At 32.0% G+C, this 12,866-nt stretch overlaps 1 protein-coding gene and 1 long non-coding RNA gene across 2 annotated transcripts in view; one reads left to right on the forward strand and one right to left on the reverse strand.

Annotated features, from left to right (window-relative positions):
• LOC143229420 (uncharacterized) overlaps positions 1-4,062 on the reverse strand; it is a 25,270-nt gene extending 21,208 nt beyond the window's left edge. The window contains exon 1 of the long non-coding RNA XR_013015855.1: positions 3,899-4,062. This is a non-coding gene — a long non-coding RNA (uncharacterized LOC143229420). The remainder of the gene's footprint in view (positions 1-3,898) is intronic.
• The window catches only part of LOC143229418 (uncharacterized), a 13,892-nt gene extending 3,582 nt beyond the window's left edge, over positions 1-10,310 (forward strand). The window contains exons 2-5 of the mRNA XM_076461731.1: positions 15-152; positions 360-479; positions 6,932-7,147; positions 8,154-10,310. Coding sequence (XP_076317846.1) covers positions 15-152; positions 360-479; positions 6,932-7,147; positions 8,154-8,176 — 497 coding nt within the window. The 3' untranslated portion in view covers positions 8,177-10,310. The remainder of the gene's footprint in view (positions 1-14; positions 153-359; positions 480-6,931; positions 7,148-8,153) is intronic.
• Positions 10,311-12,866: the final 2,556 nt, after the last annotated feature.

A 12,866-nucleotide genomic window follows, 5' to 3' on the forward strand; every position in this document is an offset into this window, starting at 1 on the left:
TAATCATTTTGTAGAATCTTCCATTCCATCGAATCTGAAGGAACATGAAACGAGAGTCAGTGGTCAGAAGGAGAGAATCCCGTCACAAGCTTTCAAAAAATCCAGACAAATTTCAGAGTTTTCTGATCGATCCAAAACTACGCCCTCTAATGGTTTGTTTGAAAAATACGTTGTTACAATGAGAAATGTATTCTAATAAGCAGATTAGCAAAATAACGGTAGGGTAAAAATTAGTTTTATAAGTTATAAACGAATCCTAATTCACTAAGAAATGAATAAAGTAAATAAAATAACAAAAAGAAAGTTCAAATGAAAATTTAGAAATATTCTGACTGAAAATTCTTACTTAATATTCATAGATCATTATGACAATTCTGAACAGTTCGATAAAACTGCGATCGAACCTCGCTACAAAGGTGGAAACATACCGTCACATGCTTTCAAAATTTTGCAAGAGATGACAGGGACCAGTGAAGGAGGTAAATATTTATGCTAAATAATTCTATGTACACATCTTTTGATGTATAAGTGACACTTTTACTTTAACTATAACGACTCTGAATTCGATGTTCATTACTAGTTACATAGTGAAACAAGTAAAAATATTATAGTTATATCTATAACGATAATTGATTTAAAAATTATATGTACATATGATATCTGTATTCAATAACTATTAATGAGATTTATGATAGCTGGAAATGAGAATTAATGTTGTTGTTCAGGGTTTGAAACCTTGCTCGGATGTTTAATTTAAAAAAAAAAGCGTTAATTAATTCTGTTTGGTTGTTCTTAAACACAAACCTGTAACAGTTCTGTCTGTGCTGTAACCACTATGGTTATCGAAATCTGATTCTTAACGTTATATGTCTTCATGCTGTGGGAGCGGGGGGGGGATAATTTTGAAGAGTTTTGATTCCGAACTGAGTTTATCATTTTTTTTTTCGATAAATAACAGCGCGGGGGTTGCAATTGGTTGTAAAAATACTTTAAAACAGCCTATAATAATCCTTCTCTTTTTCAGCATTTACTGTTTAATGAAATATTATAGTGTTCCTTATCATTTTAAGATTCTAGTAACACTAATAAAACATTTGTGCCTTGCTACTATTCGGTCAGTGTTTTTAATCTAGATATTTCTAGAAATTTGTTTCCTTGTTTGATCGGAAGGAAGTTTCTCAAACTTTTAAGGAAAAAGTTTGAGCTGCCTGTGAAAAGCGAGTTAGGCAAGAGTGTTTTAATGAGTTAGGTTATGACTAACCTGTACTTGATTTAGTTAATTTACCTGTTACTGTCAGACAGTATTATTACCATAAATAATCAAAACCAACGTGTTCTGTGTACACAATTTGAAACTGCATTGAATCAATACGGTTTCCACTTGAAAATGTACAAGTTTCGATGTATTCTACGTCGTCTTCATGAGTTACTGACAAGACGTTGAAGTTGAAAAAGCCATAGGAGATTAAATAGTTAAATTATAACGACAATGTCAATGAATATAAAATCACATAAATTACAGGAGGATTAGAACAACTTCAGTGAAAGAACAACGAGGACATGAAAAAGAACGTCAACAGAAGAATGAAACATACGGACATGGAAACTAGATTGGAAAATACAATAACTTAGCCAGCCACACGTGTCTTTGCAAATGCTTAAAAATTTCAATTTCAAATAACATTAAATTCGGAATTGTAATATCCACTTGATCTGCACCTGTTATCACTATTGTTACTACTACCGAATCATTTATGAATGCAGGACTTTCCTGGACTCCTACAACTACGCCATTTATTTCATCAAATTACAGGAGTAATGTTAAAAGTATCATGGGTATTTCGATATTATTTCCAAAGTGAAGAGATGGAATACTTAACAGCAGTCTATTCATCTTACTGCTCATTTAGAAGGAAGAGATTCAAAAGAGATAAGTAACCTTCTGATAGAGAGTTCTAATAATTAATAGTCACTGTGCCTATCTTATCAAATAAGTTTGGATTGTTACATAAGGAAGTAGAATATTACCTTGGCGAAACTTACTGAAGATATTGAAAGACTTGACCATTTATTTCATTAAGACGTGGCAAGGCATGGCCAGATGGGTTAAGGCGTGCGACTCGTAATCTGAGGGTTTTTGGGTTCGCATCCCCGTCGCACCAAACATGCTCGCCTTTTCAGCCGTGGTGGCGTTAAAATTTGTTGGTAAAAGAGTGGTGGGTGGTGAGGACTAGCTGCCTTCCCTCTAGTCTTACACTGCTAAATTAGGGACGGCTAGCGCAGGTAGCCCTCGAGTAGCTTTGCGCGAAATTCAAAAAACAAAACCAAATAAACATTAAGACGTCACTCGTGAAGTGACGAATTATTTGGCACATAACCAATTTACGGATACCTTAGTTGATGAGAATGTGCAAAGTGGACTAAAGCAGAATATGTGTCCTGCTTTAAGGGATGGTGGAAATAGGATAAATTAAAATCGTAGATAAACAACTTGCAAAGGAAGAAGTAAATAACATGATAGCAGATGTTTTATTTTCAACTTAAAAGGGCGAATAAGTATTAACTTACCCGACTTAAAAAAAAAACGATAATGAAAAACTTGAGACCACATTACTCTATAGTTCGACGAGGTACCACTAGGGGCGTAAAATAGGATAACCATCATGTAGGACGATGAGGCCATCTATGATGCACGAGTAAATTGTTCGCGAACAAACACCAGAGGGTGGATTGCTAAGGGTGGTAACTTGGGTGACCAAAGTGTAGGACAAAAAAGCCATCTGTGATGCACGGGAAGATGGCTCGCAAGCAAACACCAGAGGATGTTCCAGATTAATAGGTATTAACATGTTTTAAGATTAATTATTTCATTGCTTGATCCATTATATTATTGCTTCACGAATCTTTGTAGACGTTTGTTTTGCACAAAACTTTTAATCTCTGGATATGTAAACTAGTAATATACGTAATCCTGAAAAGGACTATTTTATATCGGTTTATAAATAAAATATTGAAATTATAAATATATATATTATATCAAATTACGCAAAGAAAACTAGTATATAAGTCTTTTTATTTTTTACCATTAGTTTTATCGTTATGGTAGATTTTATAATTTTACTCTAATAAACAAAGCATTTAAGCACTTAACAGTTGATAATTCATTGAATACAAAGTGACTGTATGGCATACTTCATGTATATTCATATGTTAGTTAGTTTACAATCTATATAGATGATTGTTTTTGATGAAACATTCAAAGTGGAGATATTTATCATTTCCCTATACTACCTTAACTGAAAATAATTACATTTTATAAAATATCGTTTTAATTCAACTAAATATTGTAACATTTTTATTGTGTTTTGTAAAACGGTTTCATAGTGGCCAATCATTATGATACACAGTTTAAAAATCATCACATCTTATTTTGTAGATACTTTAGGCCCCCCAGTGGCTTAGTCTGCGGACTTACAACGCTAAAAACCGGGTTTCTATATCCGTGGTGGGCAGAGGACAGATAGCCCATTGAGTAGCTTTGTGCTTAATTCAAAACAACAACAAGATACTTTAGACAAGTTGTTTCACACATGTGAAAATACATATTTTAGTTTAAAGTACAATCTACCTGGAGGACTTATTGTCCATACGATCATAAAGCCTTATATATGCATAATACACTAATTTAGCTTACATAAAGAGGACGGTATCATGCCATATAAATTTATATCACATTAGCTTTAATGTAATACAGTTTGACGTTGTAGTTTACATTCACTGAATGACTTTAGAGATACTTTCAAGCTCTACGTTTGAACTATATAAACTAAATGGAATAAAATCCAGTCGTTTAAGTAAACTTTACTTTTATAAAACTAAACGAAATAACAATATTTACCATTTTAGTCACTGTGATTTTCTGTATAACAAACTCTTTGAAGTACTAAACACTAGATTGTTGAGATAATTGGTAAGTATAATTTGAACTGATAAAACGTCTCTTTATAGTGGAACCTATTTGATATAAAACTATAAATTAACATGTAACACAAGTAAAACAAACTATGCAAGCATTCAACCAATCGAGTGGTTTTTCGTATATGAACTGTAAAGTCATTTCAATTTAATTATCAACTGTTGATTCATTGATAACAATTATGACTTTACAGGATAATTCCAGGAAATAGTTACATCACAAATAATGCATTCTGTATAATAATAAATCCAAACTGTAGTAAAATTATATATTTTTAGTATTGATAATAAATATTTTTACGTGAATAAACGTTAGTTTTATTACGACAATTTATTTAATTCTCCTGTTCAAATTTTTCTAAAGTTGTAACAGCAAAAATAATTATGTTTATCTTTTAATTTCTACCTTTACTTCTAAGATTCGTATAGAGTACATATTTCATTTGCTATATTGGAATAAATACTGTAGGGCCTGGCATGGCCACGTGGTTAAGGCACTCGATTCGTAATTTGAGGGTCGTGGGTTCGAATCCTCGTCACACCAAACATGCTCGCTCTTTCAGCCATAGGGGCGTTATAATGTGACGGTCAATCCGTCATTGATAAAAGTGTAACCCAAGAGTTGGCGGTGGGTTGTGACGATTAGCTGCCTTACATTGCTAAGTTAGGTACGGCTAGCGCAGATAGCTATTTTGTAGCTTTACGAGAAATCCAGAAACAAACAAACAAATAAATACTGTAGCTGTTTTATGCAACATCATGGGAAGATAATGAATTTATTATGAGCCACATTATAATATAATTTGCAGATCTCGTGTTACTATTTACATATTATTATTATTCCGGAGCTATTTATGTTTAATACCAGATGTTTTTAAATATAACTTTGTTATGATTCGATTATATTTGAGTATCGATTTTGTGCACTGTTATTGTGTATATCATTTAATGCACGGAGTTTATCATTATAAAATGTTTTGCAACCAAACGATTTCAGGTTCACTAGACATTAAGTTCAAACTAACCAGCTGACGAACTGACTGTTACTGAACTTTGACCTTAACGCTCAGATAAAATGAGTTGATTGACTCTGTCGCTAACATAATAATACAAAACATTAAAAGGCATTCTCTTTTTTTAAAAGTTGATGGCCTTGAAAAGACTTTCAATTACATATCAAGTGTTTGGATTTAACATGTTAACTTATCGCCTTCTCATTTGGAAAATGTTCAGAACACATTTGAAATCCATGACCAGAATGATGATGTAAATTAGTCTTATTTGCATCATAATATAAAACAAAAGAAATCTTACACGTTCAGTGTAACTGGACAGATCTGTTCATGATATTCACTTTCGCTACACGTGTACTACCGTGTTTCTCCGAAAATAAGACAGGGCTTATATTAATTTTCACTCCAAAATATGACACTAGGGCTTATTTTCGGGGGATGTCTTATTTTGATATATTAAAAAAATGAAGTTACAAAGTAAAACTATTAAACTAACCATTTAAAATAAACTATTATTAAACTATTAAACTAACTGGTTAATACTTAAACAAACTAATTAACTAACTATTAAACAAATTAATAAATTAATTTTTTTTATTTCTTTCCTCTTCCTGCCACTCTTAACTAGGGCTTATTTTAAGGGTAGGGCTTATATTAAAACTATCCCCAAAAATCACACTAGGTCTTATTATCGGAGAAACACGGTATCCAGTGTAGGATTCTTGCATCGTGATTCAAAAGTGTTAAGTTCAGAAGAACAAAGATTGACATACTTAATATATCGTGCGAGGTGTATGTTGTGGAGTCAATTAACCTTTTATATTGCTAAGTTGGAAATAAACGAAATTTGAAAAGTATCACAATTAAAAAAAATTAAATTTGTGTAAAAAATATGATATTGATTTGCCTAATATTACAATTTTTCATTAGATGATATAAACATAATTATTTTCTCTACAAAACTAATATTACGATTTATAGAAGATATAGTAAACGTCTTGATAAAGTCATACTTTCGAAAAGTGGTGAGCTAACCGTATTTCGTGTATTAATACGTAGATGTTTTTATTTTAACGACAGAACTGTAAAGTAATAATAACATTTCAAGAAATCCGTTTAGGACGATGATTAATTCCATTTTATTACGTTTCTTGTAAGGTATCATCAACATAAATTCCATAAAACAACAATGTATACTCAATTAAAACTTCCCATTTCAAATGTTTGTGAAAATATCAAATATGAAGTTTAAGTTATCCACGTTAATATTTTTGACTGGTTAAAAATAATACGCTAAAAAGGGGTTTCTTAACCTTTTTTAGATCCCCTTGAAAATCTAAAGCTATTGACCTCCTCCACAGAAAAATGCACATAGACATACGTACACACATACATACAAAATAATTCCTTCAAGTTATACCAATTTGTCATTTTGCCCGTTCTTTCAATAAAAAGAGGCAGGATATTAAAAAAAAAGCCGGCACTTTTAAAGCAGCTTTGAACAGTATTACTTCATCAGCCGTATTCTTTTGACTTTGATCATCTCGAAGCAAAATACTCATATCTTGAACATACTTTCACAAAAAAACATTGTAAAGAAGGAAACAATGTAGATTTAATTAATTAAAAACCTTGTGTCATACGTAGTAAAGGATACTTGTGGCAATGGGTATAATCCACAAAAACGAAATTGAAAATTTAATAATAAATAAAAATTTCAAAATGTATTTTAACCTAACAGGAAGGAATTCGAAGAAACAATTGCCTCCGGTTCATGGATCCTTTAAGGCTCCATAGACCACTGACTAAGAAGCACTCTGCTAAAACATCTGGACTAAAATGCAATTTCCATTACAGTTGTTAAGCTACATAAAAGTAAAGTTTTAATCAGGTTGCATTTTCATAATAATCCACGTGCAGAAACATTGTTATATGTTTCACAGAGCCACTACAGACTACGTTTCAGCCAAATAGAAGAACATCTGAAGCTCAAGACCACACATTTGAATTTAAAAAGTCTCAGATAGAACTCAAACCAGAAGTACCTGCATCGCAACTTCCGAATGAGCCAGAACCGAAAAAATACACTGGAGGAAAAATTCCGTCTCGATCCTTCCGGTTACTTCAGACATTGACTGGAGAGGATTCGGGAAAAACTGGTAATGAGGAAATATTTTAATGTAGATTACATAATAAGATATGTCGAAGTTCATGCGTGTATAACGTCGCTGTGTTTTGATTATTGTCAGTCAGAAACATCAATGGCTGGGCGTGGCCAAATGAAAAGCCTGTCCTGACTGTGGATTTGAGTGTTAAAAGTTCGCGTCCCGTTGCTGCAAGAACTGACTTTATGACCGCAGGTGCGTTATAAGAGTAACGCTCAAACAAAAGTAGCCCAAGATTTGGCGACTGATGCTGTTATTGGTAATATTGTCTAGAAATGGTAGTTAACTCAGAAAAGTTTTTTGTTCTTTTAAATCACATCTTTGTGCGTATGTTTTTTTTTTCAAAATTCCTGTTCACATTATGAGAAGTTTGTTTTTCTCTGAGGAGGTTTTGAAACGTCGGGCTTTAATGTACGATTTCAATACGACAGGCGTCTTTGCACAATTTTTCAAAACCAATAGCTCATTATCTATTAATTTATGTTGCTTTATTCCTTTCGTGTTATCTTGATATTAATGTTAATCAAACCTAAAAACGGATGAATTTAATATGGTAGGCATTGTACATGCCTTCAACTATTCAGCATTTTAAATATATTCCACCCATTATTTCTTCTGAGTCATGTCAAAAATAATTATACGATGAAGATTAAATGTTGAAGATTGATTTTTTATAAGCATTACAAAATAAATACGGAAAGATGAAACTATGAACAGACGTTCTAATAATAACAGTAAATAAAACCCGATGATTATTTACCACTTCCAAGTTACTTGAAAACTTCGTTGTTTAGAATGCAAAAAAAAGAAAAGAAAAAGAAATCTCTTTATATATTGAGACTTTTAATATGTCAATGTTATTATAGAAAAATATATTTTGATCTTTATGTTATAAAACATATGGGAGAACGTTGTTTTAACTGTTTAATTCTTGATCATAAATGTTATGATAAAATTACTTTCTAAACTCCGATTTGTTTCATTTTATTTTCTGCGATAGGCCATGAAGGAACTGACTTTTAGACTTCTCAGGTTACAGGGGTTGTGGTCCAAGTCTGGAGTTTATCAGGACTGCCATAATGCTGATAGTAGTACAAATGTTTATAAGGACTGCCGCAGTTTTGGGGTAGTGTTGTTAGTTTGAGGTTCATCAAGATGTTCGTAATGGTGCAAGTGATAAATTAATCAAGATGTTTTTAATATGCTTGTTTCAATGAGATTGCATTACCAACATGACTATGAGTAAGACTGTTTCTGCGTGAACTAGTTATATTCATGTCAGCTTCCATAAAATATGATACTATGCAAGGTCAATTAACTTGTTTATAAGAAGATTTAGTTGTCGATTAGAAAATATTATTTTCACGATAGCTACAGAAAACGTATTAATACAATCAAAGTAGTTTTGGCAAATCTTTATTATAAGGAGGAAAAGATGAACTGTTATTTTGTTTTTCTGACATATTCATTTGTAATCTAATATAAGCTTCACTAAGAGTACATTCGATTAATCTTTAAATAACACGAGTTTTAGTACTAAGTGGCCAGACTTGACTAAATTGTGTCATCTTTTGACTAACTAACCTTGTTTCAGATGAATAAAATTATCTCCTTAATTAAACCGAATATACTCAAAACAAATTTTCATTTATAACAAATAGTATGTGAATTGTTTGTACTTATTTATTCAATTCGCGAGCTTGGGTTTAAATATCGATCTGAATGTCTTGTGAATCTACTATATTAAGGCACTGGTTAAAGATCAAAATTGTTATACTGAAAATCCAGATTAATCTGCACATTTAATGTATCAATATTTTTTCATTTAACATAATACATCTGCTGTTGTATATGTCACAAATAAGCAGCATAAAAATTGTGGCAATTAATCAAAATTAATCAATTTTCTTATAGCAAAGCTATCTGTTGAGTCCACCGAGGGGAATCAAACCCCTGATTTTAGCGTATAAATAAGGATTGCTAGAAGTTTTTGCTTTTGAAGCCAAACCATGCAGATTTTGTTTTTCTGTCACCAAATAAATATGTGAAGTACAGTGAAGAAAATTTGAATCATAAAGGATTTTTTTATATATGTTAATAAACTTTTTTATACGTTTTCTTTCACAGAAACATTGTGTTTCACCTAAACCTTTTACAGAAACGTGTTTCACGTAGACCTTTTATAGAAACATTATGTTTCACGTAGACCTTTTTATGTAAAATGTAAATTTAGAACTAGCACCAGGGAAAAAATTGATGGATTGGTTTATTTCTTATTACTTTTTTATTTTCATCATTTAGAAATGTTTCAAATTATTCAGAAGTTTAAAACATTCGGACATTTTAAATTGGGGTAGTAGGATGGTGGTGGGTGACGGATGCTTCCCCTCTGATCAGCAGCTCAAAAATTGGGATGGCAGCCGCCAGCCTTAGTAGCTTTGAAATGGACACAAAATAGTAATATATTTGAAATTAAATTTCTGGTTGTGAAGAGGAGAATTGTTAATTCTCTCTGATATATGAGTATTAGAAAAATTAGAACGAAGGAAGTAAATCAAACTGAAATATACTTAAACCCGTGAAACATTATGATAAATAAATTTACTAAGGAAAATAAACTTTATTCTGTAAATATATTATCTTTTCACATCACTTTTAAAAAAGTGTATTTTCTTAAACCCATGAATCCCGTGTATTATTAAGGTGTTTTTAAGATTTTTCACTAAGTCATTGGGATTTTTATTGTTGGGATTTTTTTTATCTTAGCATAAGAAATAATACTGTTTAATTTTTAAATGTTGTTAAAGCAAAACAGAGAAAGACATTAATTCACCTATTGATATCGTTTTCGTTACTGGTTTGCAGTTATATATTGTTTATTTCACAATATTTATCAATACGTAATTGATTTTTGATTGGATTATCATTTTACTGGACATCTAGTCACCCTATGATAGAGACGTCATTTATTAGTCACTGTTTTCGTCACTGCTTTTCATGCGATCTCTTTTTTATATGAGCTTAAAATGTTTTCCATTCTTATAATTTAGTAACAAATGAAACGATGTAGATTTATTAAAAGTTTGTATCAATGAGTATTTTTATGTAGATCATTCAATGAAAAATAAAGCTTATTGTTAGCGCTTGCTTTAATAAATTCAGTATTGATGCATATAATCAAGTTTTTAAAGATTAGATCTAACTTTCACATTTGGTGAAACAACAAATTTTAATTATGGTAACTCTCTTTCATATGCCCAAGCTGACCGAGTTTGTCTGCTATATAAAGTTACCGCTAATGTTCATCAGAAATATCTAGCTAGAAAAGGAAGAATTGGATAGCCTTTCAATATCCAGATATGTTCTAAATTCTGGCAGTTAGTGCCAGTCAACTGAAATGTTCTAGGCATTACATCGTTACATGTAACAGCATTAGCTGACCTAACCACATAATAATTACATGGCTGTCACACAATATATTGCGCATACATTCTGTTTGTAAATCACAGCTTGATAATACGAAAAGTAAAGATAGCAAAGTATCAGGCAATCATCTTACATTTTAGACATCATATCTTCTAAACGTTTACAACAAAACCGCCCAGTATTTAAAAAATATATTACTTTGGCATTTTAACCATCCAATTAACTTTAACTGAAGTGTAATTAAGTAACTACCACACGATATCTTGTAAACATTCTGCGATGACACATCACTTCCACTTAGCATATTGGAATTTTGTGATTAATCAACCACCCTTACTACTGATGTGGCAATTCCAGCCCTACATTAATAAAGATCACACTGATGTCTTGACTGATCAATGGGCTGTCATATAGGTCATCTGTTGATGTTCCCTCATCTGACCCTTTCCAGGACAACTAGATAAGTAGTAAGCCCGGCATGGCCAATCGTGTTAAGGCGTTCGACTCGTAATCCGAGGGTCGCGGGTTCGAATCCCGGTCGAACTAAACATGCTTACCCTTTCAGCCGTGGGGGCGTCATAATGTGACGGTCAGTCTCACTATTCGTTGGTAAAAGAGTAGCCCAAGAGTTGGAAGCGGGTGGTGATGACTAGCTGCCTTCCCTCTAGTCTTACACTACTAAATTATAGACGGCTAGCGCAGATAGCCCTGGAGAAGCTTTGCGCGAAATTCAAAACAAAACAAAGATAAGTAGTTCTAATATCTTCTCCCATATTACTTGAGAGAAGGTCGTAAAATATTATCTTCTCACACATTGGTATAAATATGTTACTCCTTTTTTAATTTACAACAGTTACAAACAGTTTTGTTTTGTCTTGCAGCGCTTACATTGAGGAACTGTTAGCGGGCATAATTAACATTTTACTCTGTCCTGTGTTTGTGGCATTAATAGTTCAGTTTACCTATCACCGCCCTAAGTGTTTCTAATGTGGTAACATTAGTGGTTTTTCTAAAGCAAATGTTTAATGACCAAGAATGCATGGTAACAGCCTTCAGTCTACCTAAAATTCATTTTAGATTTAATTTGTGCAGAAAGTGATATGGGAATCTTGGAAAATTTTGTTGCGAATCGTAGATTTACACGTTTAAGGAGTGTAAAATTACACATATCTCACTTAATAATGAATTGAGGCCAGTTTTAACCGCTGCAGGCTTCCCAAGATACGTTGAGAAATTGTCTTCCCACAGTCTGGCAAAAGAATTACGCCTGTGTACACATAAGCCTCAACTATCATTTTACTAGCATTGATATATAATGATTTTGTATTATGGTAACATAAATATTGTTGAGTTATTTACACGACTAATGTATATCTTAATAGAAGCGAATCACTTTATTATTACAAAAATGGACTATGATATTGCAAAATTTCACACATTTTGTAATATTTACCAAGGATTTTTTCATGGATAACTTTTTACAATGTAATAACTTTCCTATATTCATCTCTTAACAGGAATGGTGCAAATATCAGAGATCGGTAATCAAATACAAATACTTCGTATTTTTTATGAACACGAAAATGAATACAGACAAAATGTTAAATATTCGAATGCGTATACATATTATTAGTTTCTGGTCCAGCTTTCTAGAAAATGAAACAGAGAAAATTTTATCAAATGATAACATTTCAATACTTTTGTTTTGCAAAATGCAACAACAAAGTTTAAGAACAAAATATATTTGTAAAGAAGAACTATACGTATTGTAACTGTCTATTGTGGAAACAAAACTTTTACTGAAAGATAAAATAATTTGCTGTGGATATAATAATGACAGTCTAGAAATTTGGTGAGTATAGAAGTTTACGTTATTAAGCATTTACTGAAAAATTCAGTGAATACATATACGAATTCAATTGATACATATACTAATTCAGTGGATATATATATTAATTCAATTGATACGTATACTAATTCAGTGGATATATATACTAATTCAATGAATACGTATACTAATTCCATTAATACATATACTAATGCAGTGGATGCATATATTAATTCAATGAATACATATACTAATTCAGTGGATATATATACTAATTCAAGGAATACATGTACTAATTCAATGGCGGACCGGCATGACCAAGCTTGTTAAGGTATTCGACTCGTACTCCGAGGGTCGCGGGTTCGAATCCCGGTCGCACCCTACATGCTCGCCCTTTCAGCCGTGGGGGCGTTATGATGTTACGGTCAATCCCACTATTCGTTGGCAAAAGAGTAGCCC

The sequence above is a fragment of the Tachypleus tridentatus genome, chromosome 10 (genome assembly GCF_004210375.1).
Source record: "Tachypleus tridentatus isolate NWPU-2018 chromosome 10, ASM421037v1, whole genome shotgun sequence".
Classification (NCBI taxonomy): domain Eukaryota; kingdom Metazoa; phylum Arthropoda; class Merostomata; order Xiphosura; family Limulidae; genus Tachypleus; species Tachypleus tridentatus.